This window comes from Sabethes cyaneus, chromosome 2, assembly GCF_943734655.1.
Source record: "Sabethes cyaneus chromosome 2, idSabCyanKW18_F2, whole genome shotgun sequence".
NCBI classification, from domain to species: domain Eukaryota; kingdom Metazoa; phylum Arthropoda; class Insecta; order Diptera; family Culicidae; genus Sabethes; species Sabethes cyaneus.
Window position 1 is genome coordinate 156,835,043 of NC_071354.1, and position 27,346 is coordinate 156,862,388.

The 27,346-nt window shown below is 38.2% G+C and overlaps 1 protein-coding gene across 1 annotated transcript in view; it reads left to right on the top strand.

Annotated features, from left to right (window-relative positions):
- The first annotated feature begins 1,348 nt into the window (after window positions 1-1,348).
- Window positions 1,349-27,346, top strand: part of LOC128738697 (cyclin-dependent kinase 14) — a 227,282-nt gene continuing 201,284 nt past the window's right edge. Inside the window, exons 1-2 of the mRNA XM_053834021.1 lie at window positions 1,349-1,959; window positions 7,421-7,933. Of these exons, the coding sequence (XP_053689996.1) occupies window positions 7,738-7,933 (196 nt within the window). The 5' untranslated portion in view covers window positions 1,349-1,959; window positions 7,421-7,737. The remainder of the gene's footprint in view (window positions 1,960-7,420; window positions 7,934-27,346) is intronic.

Below are 27,346 nucleotides of genomic sequence, written 5' to 3' on the forward strand. Positions count from 1 at the left end.
AAGCTTGTTGAAACTATTGTTGGCACTGCAATTCTCAACCGGTGCAAGTTATATATCAGCAACAAGCATTTTGTTTAAGAGTAGCTTCTTCAACTATTGTATAGCTAAAACCAACGGAAGAAGCGCTTGATAGGCTGCTATACAACAAAAATGTTCCTTGTGAACTCTATGTTCTAGGTTTGGGAACCTCGCAGCAACTATTGGTTCATATTTCCATTGATATTTACAATTAGGTCTGGTGTTCCACAAGGAAGCCACATTGGCCCCTTGCTGTTCATATTATTCTTCAACGATGTAATTATGCTAACAAAAAATCGGATGCGCATCTATCTACGCTGACGATCTTAAATTGTTTTTCACCGTGTGTTCTATTGACGATTGTGATTGTTTGAAATTTTTGGAGCGTCTTAGTAGAATACGAAACCTGAAAGCTCGAAAATAGACACTGATGAAGCCTGCAAGTCGTAGACGAAATACGTATCTGTCGCGAATAAATACAAATAGTAGATTTTAATTGGAAAAGTTTTCTTTTTTATTTAATTTCAGATTGTGGTTGGCTCCACGAATTTTTACATGCCATTGTGAACTGGTGCAAGTTCAATTACTTGATAGTGAACACAGTAAAATACAAGGTAATTACGTTTCATATCCAGCTTTTTACGAGCCATAATGGCGGACGTGTTCGTAATATTTGAACAGCATTTTTGACATTTCCTTAATACATCGTATGTGCTATTTCCGTGCATTCCTTAAGTTTTACCGTGAACGCGCGGAAAGAAAACTTGCGATGTACTAGGGAACTGTCAAAAATGCTGTTCAAATATTACGAACACGTCCGCCATTATGGCTCGTAAAAAGCTGGATAGAATCCATTGTAGAGTCCAGGAATACACCCTATTATTTGCTGTACGTCGAACGTAGGATTCTCGATTCTATAAAATTTTGGCAACGTTTTATGCTGGCAGTGTGTGCTGTCAGTATTTCATATGCAAGCAGAGATGCCAGATGTAAAAACCTTTCTCTATTTGAAATTGAAGACTAAAATAGTTTAACATTTTTGCAAAATTTAAAATCTTCGACGCAACTACAGCCTCGCAGAACTAATGGGCTTTGTTCGTTTTTTCGTTCGTTGAGAAATTTGTAACCGTAAATTACAAGTATTGAGAATTTTGGGAATTTTGAGAAAAATTCCGTAGAATTCGATGACATTTACAGTTTGTTGCACTTCGGAAAAATTACTTGGCATTGCTGTACGCAAGTGGCAGCCTTCAAGATTTATGGAAAGAGTGAAAAAGATAGCAAACGCAAGACAAATTGCACAACCATCGTTTTTGTGGTAATGCATATTCGTTTGAATTAAAGTATGGCCATGTATTTACTGCCACTAGTAATATTTCTAATACGCAACAACTAGATTATTCGAATGTTTGCTTGGTGAAGAACAGAAAGTGTTAAATTAACGTGAATTACACAGCTTGCGTTCCGATGTGTATCCAAATTATCCATCCGCAGCAGATAGATGAAGATGTCTTGTGTTGCTGCTGATGCTGTAGGTTCATGTGTATCCGTCATCAGGTTGATTTGTGATCTTTCAGTGTGGTCGTCCACAAGTTGGTTGCGGTCGTTGTCTTGTCGGAGCCGTCGCGGCGTATTCTTTTATAATAGTGCCACCGAACTGAGTGCCCGAAAAGTGATTGAAAATAACTCCTGTCGCTTGTAACAGTGTGGCACTCGGTGGAATACTGTGCCAGGACTTCCGGTACGAGTCTCTATGCGGAATTCTAACTGAGCTACCTGACGGGCCCAATCTAGGGAACCGTAGTTCTCGTAGTTAGTGTCAGTGCGGGATCAAATCGAAAAGCAAAAGTGTCATTATATGGTGCCTACTGCTTCGCAAAAGACTTGGAGCTGGTAGATTATTTTGGATTCTGTCTGGGAAAACATCGCTTGGGATGTAGTGTAGGTATCTTATTTGGAGCTAGTGATATAAAATATCTATATTTCACCGCAATAAGATTTTTTGGAATTCGCAGAAGATGAAAAGAGAATGGTCGGTAATCATTTAGATGTGTATACTAACACAAAAGGTGTATTATCGTTGTGTGTTGGAAAGGCAGTGGTGCCAACCCTTATATTAACGTTTTAATTTGCAATAAAACTAAAAAATAATTTACCTTTTAAATAAACTGCGAGCTGCAGTGTTCTAATGGTCCTAATATAGTTTAGCATTGGGCGATACTGTATCTGAATCGAAAAAATCGATACTTTTGAGCCGATACATCGATATTTTGGATCGATACTGAGCGTCCCGATACCGGCCAGTATCGATGCTAAAACGACGATATTTGTATCGATACCTTTATAGTAAATGCTAGAGAAACTAAAATACTTTACTTATCCTAATGCGATGTCCATTAGGGTTTCACCTGCATAACAATGTTCTGCCAACAAACTCGATCCATGGCTGTCCGCCTCCAATTTCTCGAATGTCCCACACTTTCCAGGACTTGCTCCATATGGTCTAACCGTCAAGCACGCTGCGTACCTCTGCGCCTGGTACCAACCGAATTCGAGGCAAACATCATTTTTACGGGATTGTTTTCCGACATTCTCACATGTCCCGGCCATTGTACTCTTCCAGCCTCAGCAACTTTCTGAATACTGGGTTGGCCGAAAAGCTACGCCAGCTTGTGGTTCATGTTTTTCCTCCATAGACCGTACTCACATACACCACCAAAGATAATCCTAAGCACACGACGTCCAAAAGTGACCAGTCTCCGTCGAGCATTGTCCACGTTTTGTGCCCGTAGACTATCGGTCTTATTTGCGCTTTGTACATGGTACATTTGGTACAGGGATGAAGCTTGCCAGATTTTAGGGTCTTGTAGAATCCGTAGTAAGCACGACTTCCGGCAAGAATACCTCAGCGTATTTCTCCGCTGCAGATGTTATCCGACCACCTCGAACTCGTAGAAATTAAAATAAGAGGTGTACCTAATTAATGCGGAAGCTAATTTTTTTTCGATAAATAAACTCTGCAAAAATAGATGCATTCCTAGTTTCAGTCTTAAATCAAATTTTAAGTAAAACTTCAATTTCAATTTGAAATCTAATTTAAAGTCGGATTTCTTGGGTGATGTAAAAAAATCAAATTCAATTTCAAATCCTATTTCAAGTCCAATTATAAGTCCGATTTAACTCCAATTTCTGGCAAAGTTGTAAGTATAATTTCTAGTCAAATTTTTCATCCAATTCACTATTAGTTACTAGTAAAATTTTAAGTTCTTTATTATGTCCTATTTCAAGTTCAATTTGATGTCTCATTATAAGTCCTGTTTCATGTGTAATTTGAAGTCCAATTTATATATTCTAGTCTGAATTGGTCCAAACTTGAGTTTAACTTCGCGTCCAATTTTAAGTGTGATTTGAAGTCCAAATTCAAGTTCCACTTCAAGTTTAATTTTAAGTTAAATTTAAAGTCTTACTTCCAGCTCAATTTAAAGTAAAGATTCAAGTTGATATTGATTCAAACTGAAGTCCAATATCATTTGATCATCAATATCAATTTGAAGTACAATTTTAAGCATAATGTCATGCTCAATTCTAAGTTAAATTTCAGTTCCCATTTCAAGTTCAATATCAAGTTTAATTTCAGGTTCAATTTTAAGTAAAATTTCAAGTGCAATTCCAGCTCCGATTTGAAAATTAATTTCAAATGCGATCAATTAGACAACTCGCAAGTTGCTGAGTGAAGCTCTGCTTTCCTCAATGGAGGTAGCTATCTTGGCACTCGAAGATGGATGTGGTTGGATACGCTAGACCGTCAATGAAGCCGCAACTGCGTTGTTAAGTGAAGAAACTCTGAGTGCATGAAATGACTTTTGACGGAGAGGAACTGGAAGGGGTTGATGAATTCATAAATTAGGGATCTCTGTCAACCGCCGTCAATCATACGAGTAAGCAGATTCAACGACGCATTCTAGCTAAGTCAGGTCTACTTTTCCCTTCGTAAGTCATTTCGATCAAGGAGCATAAACCGTACGCAAAATATAAAAGCATTTGCTAGCGCTTGGCTGAGCGGTCGATTTCTGGTCGGCCCGGCCGGTTTTTCACTTGCAAAGCCGGTGACCGATCAATCTGGCAAAAAGTCGTTTTACCAACGTAAGAAAACGGATTTGTACTTTTTGTCCGATTTTTAAAATTTATTTTTCATTTCCATCATTCCACTAGATTTTCTAATAAATTTTGTAGCAATCCTGAGCAATTCGTTGCAGTTTCCGGTCAAAAGAGTTTAAAACCGCAGGCCTGACCAGTCCGACATCAGCTATTATTTCGTTCCTAACGAGATTTCGTATGAGAACGAAAGAGAATCAACAGTAGTAAAAGCACACGCATATAATTTTCTAAAAAATTAAGCTAAATAATAAACAAAAGTGTGGTTTTCGTTGCACCCTGTCAGTGTATCGATACCGATATCGATACCACTGGTATCGATACCTGCCGCCCGATATTTCAACGGGATCGATACCTTTACAAAAATTGTATCGATATTCGAATATCGATGCTTTTCGCAGTATCGCCCAATGCTAATATAGTTACCACAAAAAAAACGTCACTAGTAAGGAAACGGATATTCCTGGCTTTTCTTGTCAAAACATCAACTTTCTTGCTGGGAAATACAAAACACTACGCGTCTCCATTGCATTATCGCAAACATGATTATTTTGACGTAGTATTACGTCCCTCAGGAAAGTAGCTGGTCAGGGGGTAATTACAAAATATCAAAAAATGCGAGCGTCACGAAAAAATGAAAGGTTTGTAACCCCAATAGCACTACCAGTTATGAATGGATTTTAATGGTTTAAATACCGATCGATTTATAATACATGTAACAGATATGTGTTTTTTATTACAATTTTCATTTTCAATCACTAATAGTAAAAATTAACGAAAAGATTCAAGGTCAACTTTCCCCATACGATTTCCTCGTGATTGATTTGCTTCACAGGTAGGGAAGACAGTTAAAATTTAACTGGTGTATATAATACACCATCTGTTTAGTGTGGTTTCTTTTTACAAAAAGAAGTAACAAAGCCCCCCGTCCCAACAGGTCGAAGATTCTTTACGACGTTTAAACCTCTACCTATTTGATATCTATGCTTAAGAAGTAGGCTAGAATGCAAAACCACCTCTTTTTACCTGATTTTATCGTTTGAACATTTAACCTAGTCGAATTTGATGTCCTGAAAGTAAACAATTTTGATAAAGTGCAAAACCACCCCCTTTCTTCAACCAATTTTTTCTTTAAACATTGTTTCTAGTCCAATTTGATGTTCTGAAAACGAAACGTCATAGAAAAGTAAGCGGTCATCATTTCCTTTTGCCAGATTGCATTTATATACTGCAAGAATTTGTTATGAACTGTTGTCTTGCACGGAAACAGGGCTCAAGGGATATTTGTGCATGTGACGACGCAGCAATTCTCAAAGCGAGGAACATCAGCGACTGTCTTATCCGAGAATAGTTTTTGATCGTTTCATTTGCTGCTTTACGTCAATTAGTGGCTAGCAATTCTCTACATAATTTCAATTTTATTTCTGTGAAGACCCGCGCTGAGAAACGCGGACTAACACGGCCTCGGACGAAAAACGTCACACGCAGTACCTTGCAAGTCGTAAGGGCCTGCATAGTGTCGTCGTCCCGAAAGTAAAAAACAAGTTAGATTAAAACTTCTCGGTCGGTGGTTTCTACAGTTGACGGAGGAAGAGGCACAATCTGTGTGTCTAAAAATAACCCAAAGCCAGATACGTCGCTATATTAATAAGAGGGGTTGTGCAGACTTCTTTTGTCCAGCGCCTCTATGGTTCAAAGATACACGGGTACCAGCGAGCCACACGCCCTGGTAGGTGTTGTGGGTTCAAATCCGGTTATAATCTCTGATTATAGCTTGGTTCGACCCATGCATCTCCCAACATTGGACGAAAGATGGGAGTCACAACGACAACTTGTTAAGCGTAGCTACCTATTACCCCCCCCCCTTCCTTTCCACTCTTTCCCCCCTTTTCCCAAAATTTTCATTACTTTCCCTACCGTCCCTCCATCAATTGTAAAAACCATTGTTTCAATGCCTGACCGCATTTCAAGGTCAAAGACTAAAACACGAGTTTGGTCAATTAATATTAATATTTTTTGAAACGATGGTTCTACTATTGATGGAGGGACGATAGGGGAAGGTAATGAAATTTTTTTGGGAAAGGAGGGGAAAGAGTGGAAAAGTAGGGGGGGGGGGTAACAGGTAATTACGCTTAACAAGTTGTCGTTGTGACTCCTACCTTTTGTCCAATGCTGGAAGGTGGATGGGTCGAACCAAGCTATAATCAGTATAGTATAGTATCAGTATAGTGTCGTCGTCCGCAAAGTTAAAACAAGTTAGATTAAAACTTCTCGGTCGGTGGTTCTTACAGTTGTCGGAGGAAGAGGCACAATTTGTGTGTGTAAAAATAACCCATAAACCAGATACTTCGCTACATTAATAAGGGGGGTTGCGCAGTCTCCTTTAGTCCAGCGCCTCTATGATTCAAAGGTACTCGGGTATTACCGAGCCACATGCCCTGGTGGGTGTTGTGGGTTCAAATCCGGTTATAATCTCTGATTATAACTTGGTTCGACCCATCCACCTTCCAGTTCTTTTGGACAAAAGGTAGGAGTCACAACGACAATTTGTTAAGCACAGCGACCTATAACCCCCCCCCCCCCTTATTTTCATTCCGTCTTCTGCAATATTACTCAAGATACTTCAGGCTATAAAATTGCTAAAGCGTGGCACGCTGCATCTTGTTTCGTTTTGAAGATGAAGAAGTTTCTGGATCTTAGTTAATTTGAGGGTCACCCTTAAATAGCTCATGCCAAAAAAGCGGCTTGCTAAATCAATTTTTTGTTGCTAACACATGCAGTCTAAAATCAACCACTACTGTGTAAACAATTTATTTCACCTAATTTGGTTTTCTGGACCATAGTGCACTGTTGTCTCCGAGGTACTGGTACGACTCCATTCGTTCTGAATGCAAGAGAAACGGCACGTATTTTACTTATTTGGACCTGCCACTTTGTGAGGGATCACTACCTCCTTTGTCAATGCTCCAGTTCTGATTCCGTTATGCAATGGAACATCTATGCTAAGTTTGATGGGAAATTGATCAGGCGCTTCGGAGTTATGGCGGAATATACATACAGGCACACGTTCACTTACTTATTTAGAAGATACATAGATAGAAAAAGATGATGCGAATTAGGGTATTTCCATTTTTAAACAACATTGTAATGTTGTACCTCCAATTATCAGATTAGTTTTAATTTTTGGTTTTGGGATTTGAAATCAATAGCAGTAGGTTTCCTAATGTTTAATCTGTTTCTTTTTCAGATATAAATCTTACTCGCAAAACTTGCGCGATTGCACTCGGAAGCATTCTATGGCTGTAGCTCAAAAACAGGAATAAAGTGAAAGAAAAGCTCATATTTCAAAAAGGTTAATAGTCAAGTAATATTAAAGTGTGCAATTGTACTCAAAAGTGTGATGATCTATGATGGAAGTGGTGTAGTAAGTCTGTAGGAAAGTGATTCAATGAATAGTGTTAGTGCAAATTAGCAAAATTCGACAAAAGTAAAAATTTTCCTAGCGTCACACCGCAAGTGTATTGAAAAAGTCACGCCAGTTTGTGCATTTTATCACCGTAAATTATGTATTGCTCGGTGGATAAAAGTCAATCATCTGGTGTGGTCAGCAGTGGGGGTGGTGGTGGAGCAAATGTTGTCGGCGGCAGTGTCAACAGCATTGGTGGCGGTGGAAGCAGCGGAGGCGGGGGCGGTAGTGTTGGAAGTGGCAATGGAAACACAACTACGCCTCAGCAAAATAACACAAAAAGTGTTAAAGAAGGTGAGACATCTTTTTAAAATGTTAAATTCTATTTATTAGTTTTTATTACAATATTTTCCCTAGACAGACACTGTAGAAGTCTCTATTTCTACTGATCAAGCACTGCAAGTCGGAGGCGCAACACGTATCTGAATAATAATATTAACTAGTACCTTTTTGTAACTAGTAATGTTCTGGTTAACTTGTGTTCCAACATATCAAATTGATAGCTCTCATATATAACCATCTAAAACTTTTTAAATGTTATTCTAAAATTCATAATTTTTACGTATTTAGTGAAAGATCCCTTGTATATATGCAGGATCCACGAAAACGGTAATCGTTATTTGTATAGAAATTGTCCTATAGTCTGTCGCAAATTTGATGTAGAAAATAGTGATGAACTCATATTCCGTTCGGAGATTAGATTGTTTATTTTTTTGATAAGATGGACGTTCCCCTTCTTATTCGTCAACCAATGCACTATTTAAAATGTAACGATTTTTCTGCTGTCGAAAATCGCTCTTGTACTCGTTTGATAACAGCTTACGTCAACTGAGTAAAAGCCAAATCGCCAATAGGTAAATGATTTGAATAGGTACAGATACGAGATTAGTTCGTATCTACAAAATTCTCACTAATCATATGAACGTTACGATGCTCTTGTCCGCTTGTTGTGGTACTGACAAAAGTAATTGAGTCATTTTATTGTAATCCGCCACATGCATTTACATCAAAGATTCACTAAAAATTCTACTTTAGCTTCCATTTCAGAGATAATTCAGAATTTCAAAAAAATTAAGATTTCATGTACATTTGAAAATAGCGTTCCGCCTCCGTTAGATGACTTGAATGGAAAAACTGCACCGCAAATTAAATGGTGTCCCACTTGAGAGCATCGACACGACGTGCGAAAGGAGAAATTCCATCAAATGGGGCAGACTTATTGCAATTGTGTGCCAGAAAGATGAAGAGATCAATTCTAATTCAAGCTAATCAGGAGTACCGACGAAGCAGCACCATTGCGGCGCTTTCTTCGCCCCGGCAGATCATCTGGAAATCGGACCAGAAATGAAGGCAAAATGCGAAATGGCGCTGCCTGGGAAGAATATGAATGGATGTTGATTTTTTCGATTTAAAATCTTTTTCTTTCCCACCTCTTTTTTCCCTTTCTTCCGCGTTTATTGTGGGTCGATTTCGCCGGTGTTCAATTTGCACTCTGACGCAGATGTTTGATCGAATTGGGACAGTGGAATCAGCGCCACCGGTTGTAAAACATTTTTGAACAGCCGTTGTTCACACACACGCAAGCTGGTTGACGATGGATGACACAAATGTTGCTGCGGTCGGAGGATTGATACAGCCATAAAAGTTTTCAGCGATATTATTTGATAAGGTGCTTCGTTGGGAAAAGTTGTAATTCCTTTTTGTCCCATACGTAAACCGGGAAAATTTTTATATTTGCCGTTACTTATGTTACAGAAGGTGTTCTATACTTTAAAACAATATTGTTTCTAAAATAATGTGAAGTGAAGTTATCCTAGACAAATTCTGTATTCTCCCCTTTTTAAGTCTATTCATTTTTCGTAAAATTTATTAAATTGTTTACGAATTAATTCAATGCGGATCTTAGACATTACTTGACGTTTGCCAAGAATCTAAAAGAAAAAACCATCAGGCAATTGTTGTTCATTTAGCAATTTAAATCCGTAGTGGCACCACCAGTGTGGAAAATTTTATTGGAAAACTTTTTCAAACAATATTTCTTCTAGTTTGCTGAAAAGAGAAAACTTCTAATGCCATTTAGACCGTTTGGTGATTTTCAGAAAATATTCATGGAGACTGCAAAATTGATTCGTGAACCTTTACGACGAGTACTATCACCGTCTTAACGCAATAGAATTCCTCGCTTACAGGAGATCATGATTTTGAACTGTCAAAGCTGTTCTATGTTCCTTGCTGTGCTGTTGAAGAAATGTTGTGAAGTTTTGAAATCGCCAATCGCTTTATTATTCAACCTCTCCATGCAATGTCAGCAATTTCTCGTATTTGGAAGTCCTCCTTTATGTTTCCTGTGTTCAAGAAAGGTGACAAACGGAATGTGGAACACTACCGAGGAATTACTTCACTGTGCGCTTGCTCAAAAGTTTTCGAGGCAATTGTTTATAAGCATCTCTGGTTTCATGTTAAGAACTACATATCTACGTCACAGCATGGTTTTTTTTCCTTGAAGATCTGTTTCAACTAACCTGCTAGAGTTCACCTCTCTATGCTTGCGCGCAATGGACCAGCGTTTTCAAGTTGATGCAGTCTACACTGACTTGAAGGCGGCATTTGATTGCGCATGAAATTCTGCTGGCTAAGCTTGATAAACTGGGTGTGTCTGCTGGTTTAAGAGCCTGGCTCCATTCTTATCTACGAGACCGCAGGATGGCAATAAAACTTGGTGCGTCTCTATCTTGTTGGTTCCAAAACAATTCAGGAGTACCTCAGGGTAGCACGTTAGGACCACTACTATTTTCTCTGTTTATAAACGATATATCCCGTCTATTACCGTGCGGCAGTAGATTGCTTTATGCGAATGATGCCAAAATCTACATGATCGTTTGCAACTCCGACGATTGTCTGAGACTTCAAGAACTGATTGACGGGTTTTCTGAATGGTGCACTTGCAACTGCATGACTATAAGCATCCCAAAATGTACCGTCATCAGTTTCTCCCGGAAAAAAACATACATTGGTATACGACTACCGCATCAATAATCAAGTCTTGTACAGGGTGACAGGGTTACTGATCTCGGAGTTATTTTGGATGAGCAAATAACGTTTAGACAACATTACGAGATGATCATCAGTAAAGCAACTCGACAACTGGGAATGGTACTAAGGATTGGCAAAGAATTTCAAGACCCTGGAACATTGCGCGCTTTATACTGCTCGCTGGTTCGTTCCATTTTAGAAACAAGCTGCGCTGTATGGGACCCCCACTATGACTACTGGTCCCAATGAATTGAAAGAGTTCAGAAACGCTTCGTCAGGAAAATTTGCCATATGCTGCCTTGGAGGAATCCCGAAAGTCTACCATCTTACGAAAACTTATGTAGTCTAATTGGCATTACCTCACTTGAACAACGGCGGAAAGATATCATCGCTACTTCGGCACACAAGATACTAGTGGGGATATACGATAGCCCTGCTGTGCTTTCCTCGCTTTAACTGTATTGCCCTTTGCGCCCTCAACGACATCAACAGCTTTTACGTATAGGAACACACCGTACGAACTATGGCCTGCACGAGCCAATTCGACATTTGGCAGTAGAATACAATCGTAGTAGACTACTTTTTGACTTTTAATACTTGACCAATTGTAATTGTATGTGTATATATGGAATCTAGTGTGATATGTAATGTAATGTGCTATTTGCTATTGTCATAAAATGTATTTAAGGTTAAGAAAAGATGCTGGGTTTTTATGCCTCTTTGAGGATGCGTGATTTAGGCATTCTCAAGGCGGCTTTTCCCAGCCAGCATTTCATTTAGACCAATAAGTCGGTTGAAATTATTCAATAAATATCAATATCAATATCAATGTCCCCAGCGATATCGGTTGAAAGCTGGAGCTCCTGTAAATGGTCGTGCATTGAGAAATCCTGCTAGTCCGCGTTTCTTAACTCTTCATCGATTGGACGGTGAGATAGCTTAAGTTTGTGTAGAGTTTGTCTGACGGATTCCATGAATCGTTGGTTCTCAACTCATGTGAGGAAGTACCAGGTGCAGTTCTGGCCAATAATGTCATTTTCAAATCACGTTCCGAGCACGAAGTTAGGGCCCGAGTCGTAATAAAAGCTGACAAGTGTTCAGAAATATCCAGCATTAATCTGTACGAATCTTTTTCAGAAACATCTATAGTATCTCCTCGGTCCATCTCTAAGACATAGTGGATGACGCTTTTCTGTAACGTTGATCTCTTCAACTAGGTCATCCATAAACATTAACGAAGACGTATCATCCAAGACAATGTAGCGAAGTACCTCAGTTCCGTCGCCGTACACTCTAACCGGAACAATATGGCACTGAATTCGGCTTGATGATTTTTGCATTATTGCAGCTCTCAAAGCAGAGCCTGTAGCATGTGATTCATACACTTCCGCCACTCTTCACTTTCAGTTTGTACTCCGCCAAATATCGTCCGTAGCACCTTCCGCTCGAACAGTGCAAGGGCGTAGTTTCACCGCTTTAAGTCCATAAAAAACTACCGGTTTGATAAAAGTTGTGTACATTGTCAGCTTCGTACGGCGGCGTATGCTTCTTGATCGTAGCGTAGCGAAGGGCAAAGTATGCCCGATTTCCCGCTTCAATGCGCCGCTGGATTTTGTTGTCCTCTGTCACCAGCGATCCCAAATACACGAATTCATCTACCACTTCCAGTTCGTCGCCATCAACGGTGACCGTTTGCCGACGCGTTTGTTTCCTTTGAGCATCTACCTTTCAGGTAATTGGTCTTCGACGCATTTATTTTAGCCCAATCATCCTAGACTCCGCTTTCAGTCTGGCGTGAATTGTCTCCGTTGTCGCAAAGTTCCTGAGCATGATATCAAAGTCGTCTCCGTCTGTAAAACCAAGTAGTTGACTATCTTTGGCGAAAATCCTGTCTCTCGTTTCGATGCTTACACAATGGGAGTGTTATTTGCCGACTCGTTTTGTTCTTGCCACGTTGGTTGATAGCCATGCTAACCGAATAGCAAACCAAGCTAACAGCCATCCCTCCACAAGACGCTTCGATCAAGGAGCATACGCCGCCGCGTAAAGTTGACGATGTACAAAACGCTAACCAGACGGTAGTCCTCTACAGACTTGACAGTAACTTTGCCTACGTAAGACATACATGCACTTGCCGTATTTGTACGAAAGGTGTTGCGGACTATTTTTGGCGGAGTCAAACGGATAGTTGCAGGTACTACTTGGAGAGATTGTATACCTCCCACCTACCCTACCTACCCATCGTACACCTGTTGAAAGTTGGGAGGCTACGGTGGGCCGGCCACTTCGTAAGGATGCCGGACGACTGTGCAGTGAAATCCGTTCACTTCAAGAACCACATCGGCACCAAGAATAGAGGGACTCAACGTGCCAGGTGGCTCGACTAGGCTGAGGCCGACTTGCGTGTGTCGAGACGCGCAACGACTGAGCGCCGGGTTGCCCAGGACCGAGTACAATGGAGAGATATTCTTGATACGGCAAGAGCCACCCCAGCTCTGGTAAAGTTAGGGTGGTCTTCCGATCAGAAAATTAGTTATGAGCGACGGAGCAGTTCAAATCGCGTTAAGGAAGTATGCAGAGCAGTGCATCTTCGAAGATTCCCCGAGACCTGGAAGAAAACCTGGTCCATCTGACCCTTCGATGAGCAGGAAGATTAGGGATTACTATAAGTTGAAGCAGAAGCAGCTAAAACAAAGTATCAAACAATCAATTTGAATCTGTAAAACCGATGCCTCGAAAGCTGTTTGACAAACTGCCAAGAAATCAAGAAATGGGGTGTAATTACCATGGATGACGAAACCTCATTAAATTCGGTTATAAAAAATTCCACTCTGTCGGGACCGCTGTTTGGTCTATCACCGAAGGGTATGGACGTTCCAGGATCAGTGAGTCCTACGCGAAAAATTTGCTTAAAATGTGTTTCCAAAAAGGGTTGCTACCCCTGAACAAACAGTATTGACAATCCTGCAATCTTTTTGTCTAATCTCGCCTCCTGCCAGTACTCTAGAGTGGTAAGAAACCAAAATGTTACATGTATACCGAAAGACATAAACTCACCAAAATATTCAGAGATTCGTCATATAGAAACTTTTAACGTAGAGCTACGTTTTTGTTTACTATATTGAGGTGCACTTTAGAAGTATAAGAAATGAACATGTAACGAAAAGTGGTTATGTTTTCCACGCTTATAATTCAGCCCTTTTCCAATGGATTTTAGTGATATTTGCATCAATCGATCAAAAAGTTTTCTATACATTGATTGATTGATATAACGAATATAATAAAAAAATATCAAGTCACTATAGAAATAATTTCATGCATTGTTAAAAATGAATGAGTCAGCCGATCGCTTGTAATCACGCATATGCTTCCTAGGCCCAGTATGACACTCTTATACAGCTACGATTTCGTTTGTTTCGATTCTAGAAAAAAGCGACAATCTTTCAATCCCAACAGGGAAGGAACTATTTTCTATAAAACCTATACAAAGTGGATGTCTTGAAAGGAAAAAAATCGTAAATGTGTAGAACTATCTCTTCCCTTCGATCGGTATTATCATTTGAATATGAAATCAATACGAACTTGATGTCCTGAAGGTAAATCGTTAAAGAAAAGAGCGCAAACATCCGATACCTTCAACCAACTGTATCGATATACTGTGGGAATTTATTTGAAACTAAAGTTTTGTATGAAAACGTGGTAAACGGAATATTCGAGCATTGGAAGTGAAGCAGAAATTTCTAGAGAGGAAAACTGCACTCAAAGACCACCGATTCTTAATATATCATACTTTAATAAATAAATGGTACTTTCAACAATTTTCAAATAAATTGACGAGAGCGAATCAGTGTCGTAAAGTGATGACTGATCCGTACTTTCTGTTTTAACCAAAAGTTGTTTGTTTAATAATAAATATTTTATGTTTTGAGCAAGTCCCTTAAACCACTATTGCCAACCCAAGCTCCTACCTAGCGCCTTCACGCGGCCATATCCGGTAATACTCTATTGAGTAGCTAAGCTAGGAGGTGCGATGCCGCGTGGTTCCCAGATGCCTGATCTCAAAACTGAGATTTTGGGTAGACAACTGGGCCATATTTTAATTGTTTGTTTCATTTTAGCTCATCGAGCACCTCCTACTGTACAATGAAAACTTTGGCTGTAACAAGTTTAAATAATGCACATGGATATCAGAAGAAAAAATTAAATGAATTGGATATTGGAAACTCAAATGACGCAATTATATTTCACTCGAAGGATTGCTGGTGAGATTGTTCTTTTTTTGCCCATGTATACTCCATATCTATTTATATAAGAGGCTTACGTCTGTCGCCAAAACGAGGGGCGCGATATGTATTTCCGGGGTAATAATCGCCCACATTAAGCAAAGACTCAAACCAATCATACCAGATTACATTCAAGACGAGCAAAAGTAATGTAGTTGCACCTCATAGAGTTACATAGCATTAGCGTTACATAGCGTACCTCCAATTTCCTCAATCGATCATTGAAAAAGCTAAAAAATTTCACAGATGGCCCAGCATAGACATGTTCTGTCAAACACTCGACGAACGTCTATGACCGACTGTCAAACTGCCTTGCAATCTGATTGGTCCACCCAAAAAGCCCGGTTCAGATTAACCGTTATCAATCGTCAACAACAACGGAACGACAAGAAATTATAACGTGTAATCTGTATCAGCCTTAAAGTTTATTCTAAATATGCCACGTGGGGCTTTAGTGTCCATTTAGCGGTAAGCATGAGCAAAAGCTACCTACAATGATCCATTAGACGCTAGGCGACGCGCGGGTCACAAGTATCTATTTATATAATCTATTTATATAAGAGGCTTATGTCTGTACCGAAAACCAGGTCTCTGACAGGACGTCATAAAAGGCTTATCGGTAACTAAAACCAGGTTCCTGACAGGACGTCATCCTTTCGTAGCAATGGGTTGTATTCTCAGTCACCTCACTGGTCGACTGCTGGACTGCTCGATTGCTCAACTGGTTGGCTAGACTGCTTGACTGGACTGGTCGATTAGCCTGCTCGATTTGATTGCTCGACTGGACTGCTCAACTGAACTGTTCGATTTGACTTCTTGACTCAACTGCTTGATTGGACAGATCGACTTGACTGCTTGACTGAACAGCTCGATTTAACTGCTCGAGTGGACTACTCGACTTAACTACTCGATTCGACTGCTTGACACATATGCTTGATTTACTACTCTACTTGACTGCTCTGCTTAACTGCACGATTGAACTGCTCGACTGGACTGTTCGATTCGGCTGCTCGACTGGACTGCTTGACTGGATAGCATGATTTATCTGCTCGACTAGACTGCTCGATTCAACTGTTCGATTCGACGCTCGACTCAACTGCTTGATTCCACTGCTCGACTAGACTACTCGACTCAACTGCTTGACTCAACTACTCGGTTGGACTATTCGAATCGGCTGCTCGACTCAACTGCTCAACCTGATTGCTCGATTTAACCGCTCGACTGAACTGCTCGATTTAACTGCTCGACTCGACCACTCGATTTAACTGCTCGACTCAACTGCTCGTCCGGGCTGCTTGATTTAACTGCTCGACTAGACTGCTCGATTTGACTGCTCGACTTGACTGTTCGACTTGACTGCTCGGCCCAACTGCTGGACTCGATTGCTTGATTCGACTGCTAGACTCGCCTGCTCAACTCGCGATATCATATGGTCGGTGTTAAATCAGACCGAACCAATTCGCAAAATTTTAAAAAATGAGTTAATGATAACGATCAAGAATTTTCTAAGCAGCATTTTACTCTAATCAGACTACATAAATGTTGCAAACAGCCAGAAGTTTTTATTCAGTTAAATAAAATCCAATACGACCATAAAAACTATTTGTTTCAGTTTCCGGCTATGACTAGGTACAACTTCTTAGAGCTGTATTATGCAATATGAGAACTCAAAGAACTAATACAAAGACTAAACATCTTCTCAAACACTGCCCAATGGAATGTATCCGCAGTCTTCGGAATTCTGAACAGACTTTTATATTTTCCGGATCGTAAGATTCGGGCTCAACTAGTATACTATATATACATACTTTATTATTGGATAAAGCTTCCTCAAGATCTTTATTGTTTGCCTTGCCCTACTAACACGATATCCTCTGTTCTCCTGTAACATCTATGAAAGTAGTATGGCTTCCCTGCACTTTCAAAAGTCAAAGCTACACTAACATTCCTACCCATTTCCCCTGCGGTTGTTCGGACGTAGCCAGGTATATAATGTGATTATATAGCAATCTACAATGTGTCCAACCTCATATGCTAATGCTAATGCGTAATGCTAATGAACAAGTTCCTTAAACCACTAAACGTATATCGTTTGTCAATTGGTGATATCCGGCCAGTCAAGTAACTTTCCTCCTAGAGAACAGTGGTTATCAAGCTAATGAAAAGCAAAATTTCTGTATCGTCAAATGTACCTGATCCATTCTATTTCATCAAGGAAATGATAATATGGGTAACATGGGCGAGGCACAAATCTTCCAAATAAGCGTGTGATTTTAATATCCAAACGTACACTCAAAATAATCCGCACATAACTAATGGAAAATTTCCATATGAAAATCCTTATGATTATTATGTGCCTCATATAAACACAATCCGCCCAGAAGTACACATGAAAATTATATGCATATGAATAGTATGTGCAAATTTTAAAGGTAAATTTTAAAAACACATAAATGGTAGGGTAACGACCCCAGCATTCGCCCCTTTTATCAGGTTTTTATGCTGTAAAATGTATAAATCGCCATATTATTATAAAATCAGCCCTGAACTCAGACAAGTATGACTATATATTAATATTCTATCTATTTTGGCTATTCGGAATAGCGAAAATTGAAATTTGATAGTAAAAGACTCAATTTTGAGCAGGAACCTCTAGTACCACATTTCGCCCATGGCGATCCAAAATTCGTCCCCCATGTGACCCAAATTTCGCCCACTTGTTATTTGTTGCAAATTTCCCAAATAACCTCAATTATTTTGTTTGAATTGTTGTTACTATTATTTAACGTTAAGATTATGACTATTCAGTGCTTAATATGGCAATCAATTTGTATCAGGAATTCGTTAAATGTAAATCTAAATTGAAATAAACTGATCATGATCACCTCCTGATACCTGATTCAGTAAAACTAAAAAACAGAGAAGGTGGGTTTTTACTAAATGTTTATTTTCATTGCAGTAAAATAAGGCTTTTGGCACTCGTCAAAGCTATTTAAAATGAATGGTCCTGTTGGTTCTTTTTCTGGTCATTTGTTGAATTCATTTTCACTATTGATATGTGGGCGAATAAATACAATTCAGTGCATACGGAATGGTACAATGTTTATTTTAGTAGTTTAAATAACTTTATATAATGATTACTTATGTCATTGTTTAGTAAATTTTTGAGAAAGAGTATATGTTTACTGTGAATAATAAAAAATTAGATGAACTGGAAAATCTTGATATTCGGCTATATATATTGACTAATTGAAGGTGAGACTCGAGTCCACAACCTAACCTTTTCCCCAAGAAATAACTAAGCTTAACTGCTATGTAGTCAATAAAAAGATGAAGAAAAAAAAATTGTTTTGTAAATCACTGTCTGTAAATGGGTATGCCGGTTTACTGTATTAAATATTCCTGGTAACTGGTAAGCATACTCATCTTACCTACTCAACTAGGATATTTTTTGACATAACTTGGAATTCTTAACTAGCATTTTTGGTTAGACCGGGGTTGTAATGCTAAGATATTAGAGTTTTCATGATATTAACGAAACAATCTATTTTATCACCACGATTATTTCTTTGTTGTCTGCATTGCACTTTAAATACTTTTCAAAGTATTCTCCATGACAACAATTTTATTGCGCTTATATGCTTTAAAATAGTAGACGGATTTTTCGCGTGGTTTTCATTAGTTAGATTTATTCTCATGACAAGAAAAATTGTGATTTTTGAGAATATTATGCGCGTCTTACTAATTCGTGCAGTTTTAATCTTATTATCAATTTCGATGTCGATTATTGCTAATTCAACATTTCGTTTGGTAGAAGCCCCATTAGCTCATGTTTAGCAGGTAATTCTTTTGTTAGATGAATTCAAATGAAGATATGATGTGCTTTCTGCATCAAAATATTATTTATTTGATACTTTTACTCACCATTTTGATAAACATAAATCAGCGAACAAACTAATCGATTGTGATTTGCTCTTGCTTATGTGTGGCATATTCACGCAGTAAGTTCGGTTAAGTATATACAGATTCGACCCGGGCGAATTTTGGAACTCACATGATTTACAATACCCAGTTTTCGCCCAGTGCATTTATGTTCTATTTTCAGCAGAATTGCGAATAAATATTAAAATAAAAGCACAATTATGAAATTTGAATCAGATATAACCAAATTGATGCGAAAAAAGTGCAAGGAGATACGATTTTCCATTACTTTTCCTCAATTTTATTTTTCGTGCTCGTTCTTGAGAATGGAAAAATCGCGTCTTAAATACAATACCTATTTTTCAAACCACATTAAATCATTAACATACATAAAACAACGCAACGAATTCTATTTAAATCACTGAAAACTGAGTTAAATTGAATATAAATTGAACTAACAACTTATAATTCAACTATATATAGAGTTAAATCACGGGAATACCGATGGGAGGGCGAATTCTGGGGTGAGGGCGAATTGTGGGGTTCTCCTAACTGTTTGGCACATAAAGTTCATTTACTAGGCACATGGAAAAAATCTATGTGTGAAACACATAGAAACTATACGAAAAATTTTCTCAGTGTAAAAAAAACGAACATTTTACATTTTGCAAATTGCATATGAAGATAAGTGAAGATATATTGATGAGGTTTAATGGAAAACAATGGAGTCTCTTATCTTTGGAATAGACACCACACAAAATGGAAGCCAAGTTTGTCAAGCATTCACCTGACTAGCTCAGATACAAGAAGCGAATACATATTAGAAAATCGGTATCGTTAATGATTGCAGACGAGATTGTATCGATGGACAGCACTTCGCTCTGGCATCGAGACGATATTATCGACGATAACTAACAACACTGAACTCACTTATCAACATCTATGTAGTACACGTCTGTATGGGGACCATAACATTACTACTGTGGGTGTCTTGTCTACCGAGACTGCTGCAGGAGATAGATTGTCGTTGCGATATGGTTTGTGTTCGACATAATCAATGTCCAATTATAATGAACTATCGTCATTATGTGGTCCTTACCAGCTGTTCGTTTGATTTGAAACCCTACTGCGTGCGTTAATGTATCGTAACAAACGATTTTTCGAATGCTGTGTGATCCCATTATTGTCTAATTTCTGTGAAATTTTAATGATCTCTACGGCTGTAACGATTTATTCGGAATTCGGATGAATTCCTGCATCGATTCTGCTTTAGCATACCTAGCAGAGCAGGCAGGCATGGAATTCACTTCTTCAGTGCTTCCGTCCGATGTGGTTATAAGCGTTATTGCATTCGCTCATTAAGCACGAGCAGTGAACTTTATCGCTTTACCGAATCGGGTGTGCATCGTGGTTTCACACACTCCTATCGTAAACGTAGCGTAACATTCGTGCGCTTTTTAACATCTATCCATCCGCCAGCATCCGCAACCAGGCCGCGTCTGATGAATGAAAATTGGAGCAATTGTAATACCGCGGCACACCGAAGCCGGTTTTGCGTGGAGTTTTAAACTTATTTCAAAAGTTTTTTTTTCTGCATCTTTGAATCGTAGGTTGGGAGTATTCTTTTATTTTCTCCTCGAGATTTATGAGAGAATTTCTGGAATATTTCGAAAAAGTGCAGCGAGTGTAACTTTGCAGCGAGGCGAGTTCAATGGTGCTTGCACGTTGCAGTTTCAAACAGCATCGTCCACACTCTTGAGAGATTGCAATCGCTTAGCAATTCCGGACTTGAGAGGAAACGAAGGATTTTTCTACTCGACAGCCATGGCTGCTACACTATTGTTCGCTATGCTCAAATGCATTTCTTTGCCATGTAGCTCACGTGCATCAGTGTTTCAGGTTTTTTTTGTCTCAACAGTATTGCGTAAGGTCTGATGTGTTCTCCTGTTTTCTGTATGTTGTTCGTTTCTTCTGATTGCATTACACTTGGACGAATTGTTTCCGCCGGTGTATCGGTGCTCGGATGAATGAATTTTGAAGTACAATATTGCATTTGTGTTTTCCGATTTTTTGTGTGTGCTTAATTTTTGTGTATTGGATTCGAGTAAAACTTTTACAGTTAAATTTGTTTATGCATCCATTTTTTTGGTGACAATGACATATAAAGCTACACGTCCTTACCAACCTCGTATTAGGAATTATAACAACTTTATACTGCATCGAAATGCAATTAGCAATTGGTTACTCCCAACACAGACACAGCATCCTGTGTCTTCATCTGATATTGATTTTCATTTTTCTTTTCATTATTTTGCAGCCGCACAATTTAGGTATTCTTCGTGCTCAATCAGCAATTAAATGTTATACAATATGGCACTGTCATTCAGAACATGCTCCAAGTTTTCCACGTTTTTAATTATTCTATTTTCCTATGCAGTATGCACATAATTTTGTATCAGCCTTGCCGAAATCGTGGACTAAAAAAGCATTCCGATGGCTATTCTAGATATTCACTAAATATCACGCTTTTTGGCCTAACGTAATACATTGACAAAGCCATGGTATGCAGCAATATTTCAAACATCTGTTGTTTTCTGGTTAAAATCCATCACACAAAAATATGCAGAGTATTTGCTTTCGGTGTGTAATAACCAAGTAAAAAAGATTAGTCGGTTGAATAGTTCACAACTGTTAACACCATCAAAGCCTCCCCCAACTACATTTTTCTTGGCGGTTTAAAAAAAAAGTTCATGCCATGAATCAAAACATAACACTGGCATAGTTACATGTACATGTATATATATCCGCAGTGTATCGGTTTAAAATTGCTAAACAAGTTAGGAATGCACGATTCAAATTTGATTTGAATGTTTCAAACTGAAGAAGTTTGTTAGTTGTTTTTGTAAGTTACTTTTATGGGTAGAGTCAAAACTATGTATTTTAACGTCTTTTAGAAGAATTATTTAAAACTCTACCATCGGGAAGACAACCCGCCTCATAGCTCCAATTAAGTTCGTCTCCCCTACACTATTACTATTTATAGTCCACGGCGGTATGAGAATTTACGCGTGCTATTTTCGGACCGGAGTGTGTTTTTATTTACTATCGGCTTCGGTAGTTTATTTTATACGTCTCTCTCTGCGATATGTCCCGAGTGTAATTCAGAAACATATTAAAAAATAATGGTTGGAAATACCAAAATTGAGTTCAGTCGAATCTGGTGACTAAAATGAATATACCAAGTTATATTGGCGAAAATTTTGTTGTGGTCCAGAATATCTATCTCCAGTTGCGATTAGCGATTTTCTGAAGAGACAACAATTTCATTTTAATGTCGTAACCATTTAAACGTAGCTTAACCACAAATATTGGCACCACCTAGCTGACCCGGCGAACTTTGTGCCACAAATTAGACTGTATGTATAAATTGTAAATCTCGGATGACATTTGTACTGATCTGCAGTTTTACAAGTTTCTGAGGAGTTCAACATTTGATAACTCATTTTGGCAGTTACGTCAACCATGGGTAGTTTAATATAAAATTTTCAATTTTTTCTCGCAGTAAAGTAAAAAACAACTCCCCCCATTGCTACGCCACATAAAATAAAGCTGATAGGATTAAAAAATTCGCCGTGATTGTATAACATTTCGCAGAAAACCAATTCTCGGTTGATCATAACGTGGAATATAGTGTTTAGCGAAATACCATTTCACGGAAAACCTTTTCGCGAAAAGTACCATTTCGCGGGTGTGATCGCCTCCCCTAGGCATCCAAATAAACCCTGACAGAGGTGATTTTTGTGGGGTGGGGGTGAGGGGTCTCTGCCTGGAATTGTACTTGACATTGCGCTTGAAATTCTTGATATTGGGCTTCAAAATTGGAATTAAATTAGACATGAAATTGGACTTAAAATGGGTCATTATATTGGGCTTAAAATTTGACCGAGTATACCTAAATTTGGACCAAATGAAGTGAAACTGTGCAATCCATTATATTGTGTATGATAAAACTGAACTTTGACGTAGTGTTGGGTTTTTTGACTAATAAGTAAATGAAGAGCTGTTACATTTAGTTCTGAATGTGAGTTTAAGTCAAAATACTTTTATGATTTCAAGTGGGGTAAACTCGAGGTAAAAATTTACCAAATGTGATTGTTGCGTTGTTCAGAAAGTGCTTTTATTCCTTTTAAGGATAAGACCAGTACGGGGATCTCTGATAATTAATAGATGAATGTTTCTCGGGCTCTCGGTTTTTGGGGTTCGGCGACGGACTCCCGTTATAAATACTGCGCACTAACTCTTTGATCTCGAAAGTTGGGAGGCGGGTGCGACTCTATGATTTAAAGCTTCTGTCGACTACCGCGAACGCCCAGATCGTGCTGCGCTTAATTTACTATGTCTTCCTATTGGTTTATTTCTGGTTGTTTGTGTGAAAATTGATGGTGGGTACACGGTTGAGGACAACCGGTGTTACGAGATCTTCATTTCTTCACTATACTATATTTTACAGTACAAGTAATAGAAAATGTCCAGAGCAAGGCACATTTCCTTTCATCATTGTTATCATTATCATCTTCATAATCATCATCATCATCGTCATCATCATGATTATATTTAAAATATGACATTCCGACCTTTGCAGAAAGATCCCAGAGTCAGTTCGTAGAGTCCGCGTTGGGCCGGAAAGCCGGAAATCCGTGGTGAAATTGAAATTTAATTGGCTTAATATGGGACATTGCTATTGGACCTCTATTGAATTTAAAATTGAAGTTAGAATTAGAGTTGTAATTAGGCTGAAAATCGGACATTAAATAGCACATGAAATTTGACTTGACATCGGATATGAAATTAAAGCTAAATTGGATTCGAAATTCGACTTAAAATGGGACATATCGTAATCGGCTTAAATTGGAATGGAAATAGAACTTGAAATCGGACCTTAATAAAACTTGACATTTCACTTGAAATTGGACATGAGATCGGCGGTGAAATAAAAAATACATTAGACTAGAAATTTACTTGAAAAAGGGACATTGAAATTGCACCTCAATTATACTTCAAATTGCACTTAAAACTAGACTTGAATTTGACCTTCAAATCTAACATTAAACTGCACTTGAAATTGGACTTAAATTGGAGGTGAAATTGGAACAAAATTAGACTTGAAATCGGACATAAAATGGGACATTAAATTGGACCTGAGCTGAAATTGAAATTAAATTGAACTTTAACTTGGTGGGACATTGAAATTGGACCGCGAACCGAAATGACAAACAGAACACGGTGACTAAAATTCGCGCAAACAAGCTGTATAGGAAGTAGCTCACAAAACTATTCTACCTTGTAATCATCATCATCAAGGTCAATGCCAGACAAATGTCGGGATAGGAGTACTATGTTCTAATCCAGCAGAAAATAGATCTGGACAACCAGTTACCACGTAACAACTAAAACTGTCTCGTGTTTATAGTCCCCATGTTAATATTTTTTAAATTTAATACAATTGTTTGCAAAAAACGATTCACATTACTACTGTTATAATCAATTGAAAACAATTAGGTAAGATTAGTTAGTTCAATTGATTCTAAAGTTTAGATCTTTTGGAAATGGGACACTTTCCAATGCGTGTATTTTTTAACCATTCCTTCAAAAGATACACTTTTTGATAATGAAACGAGTTAATAACTACCCGAGCAGGAGCGAAGAGCAAAATAACATAAAAACAATATCAAACTGTGTTATAATGTATATTTTGTTATTGAATAGATATGGAGATACATTGATAACACATTTTGTTAATGAGTAGATATTTAAAACAGTGGTTGTAAGATGCGTTTAATAACTTATTTTGTTATCATATCTTATTTTGGCCTTAAAATGACATTCGATATATTTCATACAATTTTTTTTATTGAATAAAGAGATATTAGATTATAAATATTTAAAAAAATTATTTTTTAATATCTCATATACTACTGCATTTGATATCCAATACCTTAATAATAATAAAATATGTTATTCTAAACTCTGAATACAGTTTTGTTATTGCTTTGTTAATAAAATAACACAAGTAGTTATTCTTTTGGCCTTAAATGAGTAAAATTTTGTTATTATTTTTTGTTATTTTACCAACTATGTCAGCCAAAACAAGACCAAATTTTGATATATGTTATTCGATCTCCAATAATACATTTTGATATTACTTTGCACTTCGCTCCTGCTCGGGTATTATATTTCATGTATAAACTAAAACAAATGACTCACCGGTATTTCGTAGAAATTGTCTCACTTTACTGTTTATATCGCTTACCCGCCGACGCACACTTTGTTCACAGTCCTGGTCTGTCTACTGTATTGGACGGAACTGGGTACAGTTTGGAATATTCAGTTCTCTAGGGATGCCGGACTCCATTGTCATTGTATTTCATTCGCCCTTGTTATAACAGGAGTTGGTTAAATCTGGTCAAAAGCTAACTAGATCATCATGCGACTTTTTGAAGAAAGAGTAAAATCTGTTTGTTAAGGTACTTCCTTTTGTATACTGTCGAATTCATGGTCTTATTCGTCACAAAAATGCTGGTTTTCTTGCCACAGAAGCAGAACTTGCTAGGAAACTTGCCGTAAGCAGAAGATTTATAGAATTTTACCTCGGGATTTGGTTGAAATCGGCTTTCACGTAAGTTCCACCGTCGAGTATGACACATTCATCACATTCCGTTAGCACCTGGAGGTTTCGGTTGGGTCTACTTGCCTACTGGTCTACGGTAACACTTGTAGTCTTCCTGGAGAGGGATTCACCACGCAGTACAGCGGCAGGTAATCAGTTTTTTGTGCCAAATCTTATTCCAATATGCTCGGATCAGTCTTGATCTTGACTTTTCAATGTCGCTCAACCGCAGTTGACGATCAAGAATTTCACTACGACGCTTGGTTTGCACTTTGCGTAGTCGTGAAAATTTCTTTGTACTTTTTAATCACTCACGATACAGTACTTTTAAAATAATCCAGCAGTTTTGCCAGCTCGTGAAGTTAACGCTGATGCATTTTGAAGGTGGTTGTGCACCGTTTATTTTCTACTCCTGTATGCTGAATATCTCGTAACCACGTTAGTTTAAAAATGGCGAAAGAAGTGATGCCCCTTTCTTTCAAAATGATCTCATGAGAACCTCTATAAAACTGTTTTAGTATCTCTTCATTTTCCATCTGCGCTCGGAAATTTTTAAAGCACGAACAAGCGAACAAACATCGACAAAAACGTGACAATAAAAGTAGAAAAGCGCTAAATGCAAATCACCGAAACTATTAAAAACTCTTCAGATTATTGTTATCAGGTGATTAAATTCAATCTCGTCTTTGAAACGATTTAGTTGAAATAGTATTGAAATTTACTCGTCGCGCTCTCCTGTTTTTTATTTTATTGACAGAGAAATGAAATCGACGGGGGATAACCGTCTGGTGTAACAGACGGATATTGCTTTGGTTTCAATCTTCCGTTTCGGTGTTGAAAAGTTTGATCCCCCATTTCCACGCCAATGATCATTTCCACATCGGGCACGTGTGGTGCCGGTGCCGGGTAGTGAATATTTTGATTCAATATTTTATATTCGAACAGAAATTCAGTGCGAAAATGTTTTCCGGTGAAGTTTGCGTTGGGCATCAATTTTGTGATGTCATCAGTTAGAAAAATAGTAGTCAACACCCAAACGGTAACGCACATACCGAGCGCTGAATGCAGGGGATTTGTTTGGACACGCTTGGATGTTGAAACGAGAAATGAATTTTAATGGAGATTAATTTGGTGCTACGACTGATTTAGGATGCAGAAGAGAACATTACCGATTGACGCCCAAATTTATTGTTTGGATGACACTTTTTTTGGTAATATACATCTAGTTAGATATTTTGAAGTGTTTTTTGTGCACAGTTCCAATTTGGAGCAGTGTTTTGCTTAATTTTCATTATTAATTATTTTTATCTATCTTTCATGACAACAGGATTAAAAGAATTATTGTGTAAACTGCCATGTGCTAACACGTGGCTTTCTAAAATAGATTCCATATTGGTGATCTGTTAAATTGGCCTTCGAAAAAACTGCTGTTTATTTTACCATTTAGTATATAACAAAAATAATAATTTTAACAGGTGCTAGCCATATTTCCCTTTGTTCAATTTCATCACAGGTTTCATCAAGCTCGATTGACAAGACAAAGTAAATCGATGACAATAAATGACAAAGGTCTTGTACGGATTAAACGTCAACATCATTATTGTGACAGAGTTGTGGAGATTAGAAATGATTGATTGAACGTGATCAGCTCACATCTCACTGGAGGATAAACTTACGTGGAATGTATCCTGATGCTGCACGAAATACTCTATATATAGAGCCGACATACCTAGTCGTGAAAACCGTTTTATGTTCACTTTGTACCTTTCTACCTAGTTTTGCGCTGAATTATGTGCGGGTGTT